Genomic DNA, 16667 nt, shown 5'->3' with positions numbered 1-16667 from the left:
AACCCAGCAGCAGGACCGCTACCTCCACCTTTGTGCAAAGAGGAGCAGGAGGAGCACTGCCAGAGCCCTGCAAAATGACCTCCAGCAGGCCACAAATGTGCATGTGTTTGCTCAAACGGTCAGAAACAGACTACATGAGGGTGGTATGAGGGCCCGACGTCCACAGGTGGGGGTTGTGCTTACAGCCCAACACCGTGCAAGACGTTTGGCAAATTCGCCACTGGCGCCCTGTGCTCTTCACAGATGAAAGCAGGTTCACACTGAGCACATGTGATAGACGTGACAGAGTCTGGAGACGCCGCACAGCCCTCCATGTGCTCGCCAGAGGTAGCCTGACTGCCATTAGGTACCGAGATGAGATCCTCAGACCCCTTGTGAGACCATATGCTGTTGCGGTTGGACCTGGGTTCCTCCTAATGCTAGACCTCATGTGGCTGGAGTGTGTCAGCAGTTCCTGCAAGAGGAAGGCATTGATGCTATGGACCGCCCGTTCCCCAGACCTGAATCCAATTGAGCACATCTGGGACATAATATCTCGCTCCATCCACCAACGCCACGTTGCACCACAGACTGTCCAGGAGTTGGTGGATGCTTTAGTCCAGGTCTGGGAGGAGATCCCTCAGGAGACCATCCGCCACCTCATCAGGAGCATGCCCAGGCGTTGTAGGGAAGTCATACAGGCACGTGGAGGCCACACACAACGGAGCCTCATGTTGACTTGTTTTAAGGACATTACATCACAGTTGGATCAGCCTGTAGTGTGGTTTTCCACGTTAATTTTGAGTGTGACTCCAAATCCAGACCTCCATGGGTTGATAAATTTGATTTCCATTGATCATTTTTGTGTAATTTTGTTGTCAGCACATTCAACTATGTAAAGAAAAAAGTATTTAATAAGAATATTTCATTCATTCAGATCTAGGATGTGTTATTTTTGTGTTCCCTTAATTTTTTTGAGCAGTGTATTTCAATTGGCTGATTTCCTTATGTAACATCGTTGAAATTGTTGCGTGTTGCATTTATAACATGGTAGCATATCATATGTATATAAAGTACATGTGTGTGTATATGTTTACAATGTATACTTTTTGTTGTAAATGGTAGGGGAGAGTGGGGTCAGTTGAGCCACACTTATTTCTAGGAAACCCAAAATCAATCATTTGAACAAATATTTAGGAAGAGGTCATTATTTCATGAAGTCTGTGATTGAAGAAACCACACAGAAAAAGTGGTAAGCAAGTTAGGTCCAAATAATGGATTTTCACCAAGTCAAATGAATTTATTGTGTTTGAGCAGGGGTGTCAAACTCATTCCATGGAGGGCCTAGTGTCTGTGGGTTTTATTTTCCCTTTCCTATAAGACCTAGACAACCAGGTGAGGGGAGTTCTTTACTAATTAGTGACCTTAATTCATCAATCAAGTACAAAGGAGGAGTGAAAACCTGCAGACACTCGGCCTTCCATGGAAGAGTTTGACACATGTGTGTTAGAGGTTTCATGATGCTTATATCTAAACCAAGGTAGATCTTTTTAAGATTGTACTTAAGTTGGGGTCTCAAAAAGCTTCGATATGTGGTCGTAAACCTAGCACGAAAGTGAATCCTTGTAGCTGTGTGGTCTATTATAGTAAAAATGTTTGCCTTGGGGTAAGTTGGACCAATGACCATGGGGAATGGGAAAGGACCTCGTCAGTTGCACAAGTGAATGCACTCAACCGAAATGTGTCTTCAGCATTCAATGGTTGAGTCAATGTCAAGTTGAGCAAATTGAAGTTTTCTTTCCAAGCGTAATGTAAGTTATTATCACTGGGATATGAAGTAAAAACAGGGCCCGTGTTAAAAGTGTTTAAAAAAGTAGAAAGTGTATGTTTGGTGTGTGGATGCAAAATTGTTATTGAGTTGAATTGTGTTTGTGAAATAAAGATACACATGGTAATATTTTATTCAGTAGAGAAATGTGTAGGCGACTTAACTTACTGTCCTGTCGCTCAACTTATCCCATATATTTTGAAACTAATGTTCACATGAATTCTGATCATGTGTAGGGATATAGTATATTTCAGGATGTTGTGTAACAGTCAGAAGTTTGGACACCTACTCATTCAAGGGTTTTTCTTTATTTTTACTATTTTCTAGATTGTAAAATAATAGTGAAGACATCAAAATAATTAAATAACTTATATGGAATCATGTAGTAACCAACAAAAATGTTAAACAAGTCTACATTTATTTGAGATTTGAGATTCTTCAAAGTAGCCACCCTTTTCCTAGATGACAGCTTTGCACACTCTTAGGATTTTCTCAACCAGCTTCACCTGGAATGCTTTTCCAGCAATCTTGAAGGAGTTACCACATTCTGAGCACTTGTTGGCTTCTTTTCCTTCCCTCTGCGGTCAAACTCATCCCAAACCATATCTACTGGGTTGAGGTTGGGGTGATTGTGGAGGCCAGGTCATTTGATGCAGCAGTCCATCACTCTCCTTCTTGATCAAATAGCCCTTACACAGCCTGGAGGTGTGTTGGGTCATTGTCCTGTTAAAAAACAAATGATAGTCTGTCGCGGTAGGGGATTTTGCTATAGGTCCGTTAAGATACCCCCGTCGAGAGTGATACAAGTCGTCTCACTCACGTTCTTATGTCACCCGGCTAACAGGTGACTCACAGGTCCGCCGGACTGACCTGGTTATGTATCCTGCCCTTTTATTCAGAGATTAGCCTTATGTGATGCCGTTAGGCTGGTTTCGGGATCTTAGATAATATCATTCAGACTTAGAGTACCGCTTGCTTTACTTTCCCTTTGTATGCTCTTATATCTAGACTCACGTAATCTATAACTTGGTTACGATTTACAGTCTATGTCCGTCGACTAATACTACTTGAATATTAATATAGAGAATACCTGTTACAATAAAATGATTATTCTGTCCAAACCATTATATTGTCTTTAGTGCAGAAACTAGACTTGTTTCCCTAGATTGGGAGTGTCAGAGGTGTTCTCCCCCTAGGGTTTTGGGTCTAGTTTCTACTTTTTATTCAATGTTTGCAGTTCACACAGTTGTATACGTTATTACAGTTTCTTTCTGGTCCTTAATCTATAACATCACACATCATCAAAACACTTACTACTATTAATGCCTTATATATGTATTACAACAAGCGGTTAATTACCTTAGCGTAGGTTGACCTGGTTGGTCCCCAAAGAGTATGTTCTTCCACTCACAATTGCTCTAGAGGCTTATCCAATCACTCAGTATCTGTTTCTCCTACTAGAAGTTGTACTATGATTTACAGATTAGTGAAGAGAACGGTTCGAGATCAAGACCCTTTGTAACACCACTGATGCTATTTATCCACTCCGGTTAGGAGGTGGATGTACTCAGCACAAGGAGTGTATTGGGTAGTTGTCTCAGTATGTCTCATTCAGAAATCAGAAGTCAAGGGATACAATTGTTCTAGAGTATGAAAGTCAGATATTACCTTTTAGGTTGATGATATTTGAAGTATCACGAGCTGTCTGTCAGTGATAAGTCAAGTAGCACTATCATGCCTTTCCATTGAAAGCATGCTTCTTATATACTCTTTCTTCAGGACCAAGTCAACCCATGCTCTGAATTCTATTTTTAAAGCGGCGTATCCTCGCACTGAAGTGCAACTCGCACTTCAGTGCTAGTTGCTAGTTGCAGTGCTTCGGGTGGCTGTGTCGTGAGGTGGCAGTGCTATTATTAGTTGCAGTGATCTGGTGGCTGTGTCTATGGATCATCTAAACCCAAATCTTCCATCAAGTTCACCCAGGGTGAGGTGTCCTCAAAGCTCTTTTTTTGTGCTCTTGCGTCAAGACCCACTAAGTGCAAACCAGGTGGGATGGTGTATCGCTGCAGAATGCTGTGGTAGCCTTGTTGGTTAAGTGTGCCTTGAATTCTAAATAAATCACTAACAGTGTCACCAGCAAATCACCCCCACACCATCACACCTCCTCCTCCCTGGTTCACGGCGGGAAGTACACAGGCGGAGATCATCCTTTCACCTACTCTGCGTCTCTCAAAGAAAATGTCTTACCCAACTCTCCCCTACATAATACCAGTTTGGCATACGTGTCCATTTTAAGACCCTAAAGCCTCAATCATGTCATTCTGATGATGATTCATTGGCCTCTGTTGACCGATATGTTTCTATCTCTCTCTTTGCTTCTCTCCAGATCCCTACCCAATCCACAACATCACCCTCCAGGGCCAGTACCACTGTAACCAGGGCCCAGGGGTCCCTCTTGGACAGCTGTGTGACTTCAAGATGGACTGCCCGTTCGGCGACGATGAAGGGAACATGTGCCGTGAGTAGAGCCTATCTGCTTCTCACCCTTGACGTTTCCTGTGGTAGTAATTTTTGATTCTAGTACACATTCGTTATCTCAAGGCTCAGGAATAATTGTTCTGCCAAAGTTGGGTTAGAAAGTCCCCTAGCCCTGGATATTTGTATATGTGTGTGTAGCTGGATATGTTTGTGTGCAAGGTCGTCGTGCCCATTGAAATGCACAGTCCTCAGTTTTTTCCCGATGTACACTGAAAATATAGAAGATAGTAGTTCTTTAAGGCATGATTACTTCAAAGCAATTGAATTTGGCCATCAATGCTCCCTAAAAATAATTAGGTACATGATGCGTGTGTGTGTGTGTGTGTGTGTGTGTGTGTGTGTGTGTGTGTGTAGTTTATCATTTATACATATATAATTGCATGTGTGTCGATACACATATCTCTGGAAATACATTTGAAGTGAATTCCGGAAAAGCATACAGAATGTTAATTTATACTAAATGACTTACCTTCCATGCACATACATATGAAGCTGACTTAAGAACATGCCCCCACAGTGCATGATTAGCCTCCTGTGTGCCACTTATTAGCATGATGGCTGCTCCCCTGTGCTTATAGGTTGACAAACTGGGGGGGCTAGCGAGATAAGAGGCTTTTTCCCTGCTAATGACACTACGTGCGTGCTAATCCAGTAGGTAGTGTACATTTGAATGTGCTGTGTGTTGGAGATGCCCCAGAGAGACAAACTATTTAATGAAAGGGATTCTGAGTATAATTAGTTTAATTAAGCACCACTTAAAACATGAAATGCATGGAAATCAGTATGTATAACAACCAGAGGTTGCACAGCCTCATATTCACTGGAATTCATGATGCCATGGTCTTTCTACAGGGAGTGACTTGAGAGGTGTTTATAACATGATTAGGACGCTCGTTACGCATCCAACACACATCCAATATCAAATGTTTGCTCACGCTTTGTGGCAAATGCTCTGCTATATCTTATCTGCGAATAATGCCATTCTACCTTGTCAAATGTTGAGTAGTTATTTGTCCATGGCTATGACAACACTAGTTACATCATTGATCTCATTTATTGGATTGACTGTATTTGACATGAGAAGTGGGTAAAACAGAAACATGAAAGAGAAAGTACCAAATTATATTACTCTACTTTTGTAAAAGCAATGGATCACCAGCCCATTTCCTGATGATTGCAACATGATAGTAAAGACATAAAGGCTGATTAAACTGTGTTGGGAACCTAGAGCTCTCCTCTCTGTCTTTCTGTCTCTCGCTCTCCCTCTCGCTCTCAATCTGTCAGATCTGAGAGGGAATTACTTCACTTTTTTTATTTTCCATTAGGCACTATTACCAGTGATTCATGTGTTTTTTTGTATTTCTCTCAATTTACTCTCCTCACCCTGCCCATGATCTTTTCTCTCACTCTCTCTTCTTCTTTCCTCCCTCTTTCTCTGTCACATTTCTCCCTCCCTTTCTATCTTTCTCTCTCCTTCCCCCCCACCCACTCTCTCCCATGTCTCTCTGTCCACTCTCTCTTTTCTCCCTCCCTCCCTCCCCTTCAGTCACTTACAGCTGTGCCCTGCAATTGCGTCATCCTACCCGCCATGGGATATTCGCGACTCTGAGTACCAAAGCACACTGTCTTACCCTTCGGCATAACCTATTCAATGTGATCCAGCCATGATTTATCTTTTCCTTTAATCTAATTAAGCACGACAACGCATGTTGCCAAAACTCATTGACTGGAAAAGGGAGAAGAAGAAAAGTAGAATCTAGCTCAGCTCATGTCATGATGTCATCAAATATCTGACATTGACATTGAGGATGGAAGAAGGTGGCGTAGGGTGGGGGTGGATGTCCCCCAGATTTTTATTTTACACATCCGCCCAGGTTAGAGGACCAAAGTCTCTGCTGGTCAAATTCAATCAATCAAATGTATTTAAAAAGCCCATTTTAAATCAGCAGATGTCACAAAGTGCTATACAGCAACCCAGCATAAAACCCACACATCAAGCAATGCAGATGTAGAAAGGTAGGAACCTAGGAAGAAACTTAAAGAGGAACCAGGCTCTGAGGGGAGGCCAGTCCTCTATTGGCCACGCCGGGTGGAGATTATAAGAGTACATGGCCAGATTGTTCTAAAGATGTTCATAGAGGACCAGCATGGTCAATCCTTGTCATACAAAGAGAAATCATGAAGAAAAACTATTGATAAAATACATTGGTGCTCATCAGCCATTGGACATAAACATTACACAACAAGTTGGAAATCGCAAATTCAACAATGTGGTTTGGATGGAATAAGCGGCTAACTGCAAGCATTGTAAAGCAATCACTGGCCTAATCATTTGGTCTATTTTCTCCTCTTAATTTTGCCTACTGTTCTGACTTGGTAGTGCACATGGAGCCTATGACCTGTTTTAGAGAAGTGTAATCATGAAATATTATAAGAGCTTTCATTGTCTGCTTATATGTCCCCTTTATTTATCCTACAGTTCTGATTTGAACTGAATGGCCCATGTTCGCTGCACATTTCAAAAGTGCTGAACAAATAGTTATATTGACTACGTCATCCTAGCTCGCTCATTAATGACGGATTGCCTCTTATCCGCTTGTCGTCCCCTTATGCCATAGTTTGTACATCCCAATTGTCATTTGTTTAAGCAAGTCAGCTATGTATTTTTTTAAAGGCAGTAAATGAGCCTGAATGAACTGTTTTGCTGCCTGATAAGGCTTTACTGATAGCCAGGTGTACCAGTGGTAAGATGTTGAGACTGCTGTTGGGTGTTTGCTGTTAGGACAGCTTTATGTAGGCCCTAACAGTTTGTGGGCACCATTTGTCACCGATATAGTGCAATTAATGTAGTGTTTAGTGTTGTGTTGTGTAGTGGCTGTGCTGGCATGCATCCCAATTAAATTTTTCTGCCCCACCAAGATTTACATGCTAAAATCACCACTGGTTAGCAGCATGCATCCTTGCTGAGATAACTTGGCAAATTCTATGTGAAACATGTCTAATGGTCCTACTAGAAGGCTTGGACAACTACCTACCCCCTATGAAGGGACTTTTAGGCAGTTAAATACTGTGTACAGTACAGACACCCCCATTCGCAGCAGGCTTGAATCCCCTCCCCTTTTTTCCCTTATTTTGATATCTCTGATTTTCTTTCTCCTCCCTCTCTCCGACACCCCAGCCCAGAGGTCTAACTCAGAGGTCTAATTATCTTCATGTCTTTCAGACTTGTACAAGCAAGTTGTTTGGATGGCTCCCCACTCTCTTGCTCTCTCGCTCTTTCTCTCCTAGGTCAATTTATCTGCAGTTACAGCTCGTTTGAGGCTACTCACTCTCTTCTCTCTCTACCGCTATCTCTCAATTTCAGGTCAGTTTCTCAATGGCAGCTATTGCTCCTTCGAGGACGGTGAGTGCGGATGGCAGCCAATTGCAGCCAAGGGATCCTCCTGGAGGCGTGTTCGCACCATTCCAAAGAAGGTGCGGCCTAGCTGTCCATCATCCTCAGGTGAATCATCAGTGCTTTTTAAAGACATGTCGTCACTTAAATATGTATACAGTGGGGCAGAAAAGTATTTAGTCAGCCACCAATTGTGCAAGTTCTCCCACTTAAAAAGATGAGAGAGGCCTGTCATTTTCATCATAGGTACACTTCAACTATGACAGACAAAATGAGAAAAAAAAATCCAGAAAATCACATTGTAGGATTTTTTATGAATTTATTTGCAAATTATGGGAGCTGTTGGATTGGAGGGTGGGGGATAGGGCCATTCCCTGCCATAAATGTCCGGGAATTTGCAGGTGCCTTGGTGGAAGAGTGGGGTAACATCTCACAGCAAGAACTGGCAAATTGGGTGCAGTCCATGAGGAGATGTACTGCAGTACTTAATGCAGCTGGTGGCCACCAGATACTGACTGTTACTTTTGATTTTGACCCCACCCCCCTTTGTTCAGGGACACATTAATCCATTTCTGTTAGTCACATGTCTGTGGAACTTGTTCAGTTTATGTCTCAGTTGTTGAATCTTGTTATGTTCATACAAATATTAACACATTTTAAGTTTGCTGAAAATAAATACTGTTGACAGTGAGAGGACGTTTCTTTTTTTGCTGAGTTTATCAATCATATGGGCCATGTCCACCAACCCTAGCTATCCCAAATCACTCTGTTACCCCTTAAGGGGGTAACTTCCTGGCATGCTTCCCAGCCGAAACAGTTTGGTAGACTCTAAAATGTAATTACAGATGCCATTTGATTTAAGTTATCGCTCTCTTGCTAAACCTGTGGCGCATTGACAACATTCTGTGACGTTTTTGTTCGTTTTAGACTTTGGTGAGGGTTTTTTCGGCTGTTCGGGCACACATTATTCTGGAGGCAAGCCGAGGTTCGGAGCATAAGTTTACGCCCCTTTGTCAGTGATTGGTCAACAGTACGGAAATGTCAATTAAATCTTTATTGACATTCAATGAGACTCATTTTCATGCAATTTTTTTGATAGAAAAATACGGCACCAAATGTCTTAAATGTGAAATTGTGCGACTAAGAACTCTTCGGCAAAAATGTAAAAATGTATGACCGACTACGTAAGTTATCTTCCATTAATGTGTATACTGGCTATGGAGTCTCAAAATGGACAAACTGTACTATTGTCGCTTTTTTCTCATTTTCCAAGCAAAGTTATTTTCGGCTAGTCGAGTTCGGCTAAGGGCCAGCCAAAATGAAAGCATGCTGAAGCCTGTACTTGTGTACAGACCCTGTATCTTAATTTGACCCAGTTTCTCACAGCAGGAAAATAATCCTGCAGCAACAGGACATTTTTTATTATTATGTGGATTATAAATGAGGCGTCTCTATAGACCCGGGTTCGACCCCAGGCAGTGTCACAGCCGGCCGTGACCGGGAGACTCATGAGGTGGCACACAATTGGCCCAGCGTTGTCCAGGTTGGGGGAGGGTTTGGCCGGCCAGGATTTCCTTGTCCCATCGCGCTCTAGCGACTCTTTGTAGCAGGCTGGGCGCCTGCAAGCTGACACATTGGTGTTGCTGGCTTCCGGGTTAAGCATGCAGTGTGTCAAGAAGCAGTGTGGCTTGGCAGGGTCATATTTCGGAAGATCCTTGGCTCTCGATGTTCTCCTTTCCGAAGTTCGTTGGGGAGTTGCAGCGATGGGACAAGACTGTATCTACCAATTGGGGAGAAACAGGGGTTAAAGTAAAAAATAAAAAAATATGCCCAACATGTTTCATAGAAGCTTGTACAATCTTCTGTCATTATTTATTTGTGTGATGTTTGTCTTCCAGGTGCCATGTTCAGTGTGGATGGAGGACTGTCCAAGGGTCAGCAGGGGTCCGCATTGCTCAGGAGCCCTCTCTTCCCTCCTCCCCTACGGAACTCTCCATGTGAGGTGAGAGCAAAGGAGTGCTCTTTCTCCTACACACACACACATGCACACACACACACACACACAGAGATAGATACACAGCAGACACTCACAGACAGTCAGACAGAAGGAAAGACACACACACATACACACACACACACAAAGCCTTCCTGTTGTGTGCAGATGTGGTCTTTTAAGTCTAAGCAAACAGACTTACACACCGTCTGTGTCCCAAATGGCACCTTATTTCCATTACAGTGCACTACTTTAGACCAGAGCACTATGTAGGGAATAGGGTGTAATTTGGGACAGAGACAAAGTGTGTATTAGCACATAGAGAACAAACAAAAACATGAATGAATGGACAGAAATTATGTAAGAGAGGAGTATCTGGAAGCAAACAGGCACACTGTGAAGAAAAATACAGTTGTGTTTCTTTTGAAACTGGTTTGAAATACTAAGTTATTGATAATGGCAGTATTGCTGAATGACTAAACATACATTTTTTAGATATAATAAGAAGAGCTCTCCTTACTTAAGGATATGAATTCATCTAATGGATTGAAAAGTCCTAGTTGAATACATTGGAGCACTTTGTTTTCATATAACTAGTTGCCTAAAAACACAGACAGACAGATGCGCGCACACACACACGCACACATTTACACTGACCTGGTAAGAGCTGCAGTGGACATTTATTCACTTATTAATTTAAAATGTATTTCCTGAATTGACAGAAGTTTGATCCCAACCCTGATAGTGGTGGTTTAGCAAGATAAGAAGTCGGTGATATTTCCCAGGGATAGGATTTCCAGACACGAGGTCAACCCAATCAATAAACATAAGAGACCGTGCCTGTCAATCTGATGACAAGAAATATATAATGGAGAATTTCAAATGCATTATTGGTCAGCGAGGTTGTCAGTCAGGTCGAGACATCGTGAGTCCATGGCTATGGTTTTAAAAGTCTGCCTCTTGATAGGTGTCTGTCTGGCAAGTTGGCTAATATTGTATTTAGAGGTTAGTACGGTGTTTTTGTTAGGACAGCATCAATGTCTTAACTTCACTTAGCCCTTTCACTTTGTGTAACTTTACCACAGGTCATAAATACCTGGTAGAAACTGTCATGCAGTATTGAGAAAGTCTAAGAGAACAAAGCACCTCTTTTGGCCAAACTCCTATTCCTCAAAATGCGAGAATTAAATCATATTTCTACTTTGAGAAGGTGGGAATGGTCTGTGGACACTTAAGGGACAGTTATGACACGTGTGTTTCATTTGGTGATCTCATGAAGGACAGGAAACACATAACGGTGTCACTTAACCTGTTGCTTCTACTCGGGACGCTTGCGTCCCAACTAGAGCTCTGGAAATGCAAATGCACTACGCTAAATGCTAATAGTATTAGTTAAAACTCAAAAGTTCATTAAAATACACATGCAGGGTATCGAATTAAAGCTACACTCGTTGTGAATCCAGGCAACAAGTCAGATTTTTAAAATGCTTTTCGGCGAAAGCATGAGAAGCTATTATCTGATAGCATGCAACACCCCAAAAGACCCACAGGGGACGTAAACAAAATAATTAGCATTTCGGCGTTACACAAACCGCACAATAAAATAGAAAACATTCATTACCTTTCACCATCTTCTTTGTTGGCACTCCTAGATGTCCCATAAACACTATTTGGGTCTTTATTTCGATTAAATCGGTCCATATAAAGCCTAGATATCGTTATATGTAGACTGTGTGATAAACGAAAAAAACATCGTTTCAAAACGTAACGTCATTTTTTAAAATTCAAAAAGTCGACGATAAACTTTGACAAAACACTTCGAAATACGTTTGTAATGCAACTTTAGGTATTAGTAAACGTTAATAAGCGATAAAATTCATCAGGAGGCGATGTAAAGATCATTAGCTGTCCGTCTGGAAAAATGTCCGGCTAGAAACTCAACGAAAATATCCGGTCCTAGACCGGAGGAGATACGGTGTCCTGTATGTGTTTGACCAAGAAAAAACTCGAAGGGAAATGACAAGACTCTAGACACCGTGTGGAAGCTGTAGGTACTGCAACCTCAGTCAATTAATTCTGGTTCACATTTATCAATGGGTTCAAGTAGCGCATGGATATATTTTCCCATTTTCAGTGATCAGTTTTTCCTGTGCTTTTCGATGTAAATGCCGTTCTGGTAAAGCCACAGCAGTGATTTAACCAGTTTTTTAAACGTCTGAGTGTTTTCTATCCACACAGACTAAGCAAATGCATATACTATATTCCTGGCATGAGTAGCAGGGCGCTGAAAGGTGGCGCGATTTTTAACAGAATGTTCAAAAAAGTAGAGGGTCGACTTAAGAGGTTAAAGTGTACATTTCCCAGATGTCAGGTTTACATCTAAATACTCTGAAACGTATGTGATTAAACATGAAACTATTCGTGAAAAGGTGTAATGTGATGTTAACCTTCTAAATGAGAGTATGGATTTTCATATAAATATTAACTAGACATTATGTCGGCGTCATGGAACTGCCCTTTTCTCTGAACTGTATAAAAACCCATTCGTGACGGAATTCACACCAGACCACGCAAACCCCGGTGTATGCTAAGTTTGCAAATGGTTGAATTTCTAAGACTATAAAACATGCAGCTGACGTGACATATTGAAATATTTGGCACTACAAATCTACCAAATGACAAGACCATACCACGTGGCACATAGGCTACATGGCTCGAAATGATGGTACTCTGAAGTATCCATTCTAACTACCTACAACCACGAAAGACATCGTGACTTCTGGGAAAGTGAACCAGACACTCTGAGGAACCCTACCGGACGTCCGAGGATTCCAACAGGGAAGACATTTTTTCTACCAAGCTGTCATATCGGCTTAGCCCACTAGGGACCTTTCTATCATTGTTAGTAACCAATATCTACTGTTTGTTATGTATTTCTGTGATTAGTTAGTAAATAAATAATTAAACCAATTTGTATATTGCTGATTCATTATGGAAACTAGGGTTCATGCAGATAACCAAGACTTTTACGACATTCAGATGAGACTGATAGAAGGAAAATAATAATGAATGACTGATTGATGACTGAAATGTAAGAGTTCTTTAAATCTCTAAGAGTAAATTCGAAAGACGGAACTCCTTAACCTCTCTAGGGTATGTGGGACGCTAGCGTCCCACCTGGCCAACATCCAGTGAGATTGCATAGCGCCAAATTCAAATACAGAAATACTCATTATAAAAATTCAGAAAAGATACAACTATTAAACATAGGTTTAAAGATGAACTTCTTGTGAATCCAACCACGGTGTCAGATTTAAAAATGTTTTACGGCGAAAGCATACCTTACAATTATTTGAGAACATAGCCCAGCAGACAAATCATTACAAACAGTAACCAGCCAGGTAGAAAAGTTACACAAGTCAGAAATAGAGATAAAATGATTCACTTACCTTTGATGATCTTCATATGTTTGCACTCAGAAGACATTCATTTATTCAATAAATGTTATTTTTGTTCGATAAAGTCTCTCTTTATATCCAAAAAACCTCTGTTTTGTTCGTGCGTTTTCTTCAATAATCCACAGGCTCAAACGCAGTCACAACAGGCAGAAAAAATAATCAAAATTGCATCCGTAAAGTTCATAGAAACATGTCAAACGATGTTTATATTCTACCCTCAGGTTGTTTTTAGGCTAAATAATCAATCATATTTAAACCGGACAATAATGTTGTCAATATAAAAGTTAAACAAGAAAGGCACTCTCTTTGGTCATGCGCACGAAAAAGCTCTGACACGGCAGGGTCCACTCTTTCAGACTGCTCTTACTCCCTCATTTTTTCAAAATACAAGCCTGAAACCATTTCTAAAGACTGTTGATATCTGGTGGAAGCCATAGGAACTGCAATTTGAGTCCTAAGTCAATGGATACTGTAATGGCAATGAATATAAAAATCCTACTTCCTGAATGGATTTTTCTCAGGTTTTCGCCTGCCAAATCAGTTCTGTTATACACAGACACTATTTTTGGAAACGTTAGAGTGTTTGATGTTTCCACCCCCATGCTTCACAGTAAGTATGGTGTTCTTTGGATGCAACTCAGCGTTCTTTGTCCTCCAAACACGACGAGTTGAGTTTTTACCAAAAAGTTATATTTTGGTTTCATCTGACCATGTAACATTCTCCCAATCTTCTTCTGAGTCCCTGGCGGCGTAGTGTGTTACTGATGGTAGGCTTTGTTACTGTCATGCCCTGGTCTTAGTATTTTGTGTTTTCTTTATTATTTTGGTCAGTCCAGGGTGTGACATGGGTTTATTATGTGGTGTGTTTTGTCTTGGGGTTTTAGTAGGTATTGGGATTGTGGCTTAGTAGGGTTATCTAGTAAAGTCTATGGTTGCCTGAAGTGGTTCTCAATCAGAGGCAAATGATTATCGTTGTCTCTGATTGGGAACCATATTTAGGCATCCATATTCTTTGAGTGTTTCGTGGGTGATTGTTCCTGTCTCTGTGTTAGTTTGCACCAGCATAGGCTGTTTCGGTTTTTCACGTTGTTTGTTTTTTGTATTATGTTCATGTTTGAGTTTTTCCTTTATTAAAGAACATGAACACCAACTACGCCGTATTTTGGTCCGATCCTTGCTACACCTCTTCGTCAGAGGAGGAGTTAGAAGAAAACCGTGACAGTTACTTTGGTCCCAGCTCTCTGCAGGTCATTCACTAGGTCCCCCCGTGTGGTTCTGGGATTTTTGCTCACCGTTCTTGAGATCATTTTGACCCCACGGTGTGAGATCTTGCGTGGAGCCCCAGATCGAGGGAGATTATCAGTGGTCTTGTATGTCTTCCATTTCCTAATAATTGCTCCCACAGTTGATTTCTTCAAACCAAGCTGCTTACCTATTGCAGATTCAGTCTTCCCAGCCTGGTGCAGATCTACAATTTTGTTTCTGGTGTCCTTTGACAGCTCTTTGGTCTTGGCCGTAGTGGAGTTTGGAGTGTGACTGTTTGAGGTTGTGGACAGGTGTCTTTTGGTGGCTGACTAAATACTTTTTGTCCCCAGAGTCTGCAACACCACTAAGCAAGGGGCACCACCAAGTAAGCGGCACTATGAAGACCAAGGAGCTCTCCAAACAGGTCAAAGACAAAGTTGAGGAGAAGTACAGATCAGGGTTGTGTTATAAAAAAATATCCAAAACTTTGAGCACCATTTGAATCCATTATTTAAAAAACGTAAAGAATATGGCACCACAACAAACCTGCCAACAGAGGGCCACCCACCAAAACTCGCGGACCAGGCAATGAGGGCATTAATCAGTGAGGCAACAAAGAGAACAAAGATAACCCTGAAAGAGCTGCAAAGCTCCACAGCGGAAATTGGAATATCTGTCCATAGGACCTCTTTATGCCATACACTCCATAGAGCTGGGCTTTACGGAAGAGTGGCCAGAAAAAAAGCAAGCTGACATGTTTGGTGTTCGCCAAAATGCATATGGGAGACTCTTCAAACATATGGAAGAAGCTTTTTGGCCATCAAAGAAAATGCCATGTCTGGCGCAAACCCAACACCTCTCATCTCCCCAAGAACAACATCCCCACAGTGATGCGTGGTGGCAGCATCATGGTGTGGGGATGTTTTTCATCGGCAGAGACTGGGAAACTGGTCAGAATTGAATGATTGATGGATGGCGCTAAATACAGGGAAATTCTTGAGGGAAACCTGTTTCAGCCTTCCAGAGATTTGAGACTGGCACGGAGGTTCACCTTCCAGCAGGACAATGACCCTAATCATACTGCTAAAGCAACACTTGAGTGGTTTAAGGGGAAACATTCAAATGTCTTGGAATGGCCTAGCCAAAGCCAGACTTCAATCCAATTGAAAATCTGTGATACGACTTAAAGATATCTGTACACCAGCAGAACCTATCCATCTGGAAGGAGCTGGAGCAGTTTTGTCTTGAAGAATGGGCAACAATCCCAGTGGCTAGATGTGCCAAGCTTATAGAGACACCCCAAGAGACTTGCAGCTGTAATTGCTGCAAAAGGTGGCTCTACAAAGTATTACCTTTGGAGGGGGTGAATAGTTATGACCGCTTAAGTTTAAGGTTTTTGTCTTATTTCTTGTTTGTTTCACAATAAAACATATTTTGCATCTTCAATGTGGTAAGCATGTTGTGTAAATCAAATGATACAAACCCCCCCCAAAATACATTTTAATTACAGGTTGTAAGGAAACAAAATAGGAAAAATGCCAAGGTGGGTGAATACTTATACAAGCATCAGTATCTTACATACAACAGGTTATTAAAAGACCAAAGAGTTTGGCCCACACCATGTTTTCATTTTCCCATGGAAAATGTTTGGCGATACGGGTATCGTCACAGACATAGGATGCACAAGGAGAGAATCTATGGGAGACAGAAAATGGAAGAAGGGAAAAAAGAAAGTGAAAGAGAGGATAGAGGGGGACATAAAGTGGGCCTCTGAGCGACAGCTACTGAGTTATGTCTGAAGTAAAGTTCAGTCCTATAACAGTGCCTAAAGCTACATTCTAGCTAGCCGAAGTCAGCAGTTCCTTGGCACTGGACTAAAGATTAGCCGTGATTCCAGATTAGCACCTCAATCTCTCTTTACACGACCCTGAGCTGTCCAATGTACCCTACCTGCCTGCCTGTCTGCTTTGTCTGCCGCAGCACCCAATCTCAAGAGTATATTGGCTTGGGCATTAGTAGCAGATCATGTCCATCTTCAAGTAATGCCGGGCAAACACGGTTTGACTTCTATAATCTTGATGTCAGGGAACTTCTCACAGTTTTGCAAAGGTGAAATCTGGATCAATGACAATTAAGTGAGGGAGTACGCTTTGATAGAAGACCTTGTACTACACATAGAAATTATAGTTTAAATGTTGATTATAGGGAAACCATAGTCAGCTCTGCATATTG

General features: G+C 41.7%; 1 protein-coding gene across 1 annotated transcript in view; it reads left to right on the top strand.

Moving 5' to 3' along the window:
• Positions 1-16667, top strand: part of alk (ALK receptor tyrosine kinase) — a 768505-nt gene that overhangs the window by 629113 nt on the left and 122725 nt on the right. Inside the window, exons 6-8 of the mRNA XM_029621021.2 lie at positions 4194-4325; positions 7710-7847; positions 9638-9741. Of these exons, the coding sequence (XP_029476881.2) occupies positions 4194-4325; positions 7710-7847; positions 9638-9741 (374 nt within the window). The remainder of the gene's footprint in view (positions 1-4193; positions 4326-7709; positions 7848-9637; positions 9742-16667) is intronic.

Source organism: Oncorhynchus nerka, linkage group LG28 (assembly GCF_034236695.1).
Source record: "Oncorhynchus nerka isolate Pitt River linkage group LG28, Oner_Uvic_2.0, whole genome shotgun sequence".
In the NCBI taxonomy this organism is placed as follows: Eukaryota; Metazoa; Chordata; class Actinopteri; order Salmoniformes; family Salmonidae; genus Oncorhynchus; species Oncorhynchus nerka.
This window is presented reverse-complemented; position numbering and strand designations above follow the sequence as displayed.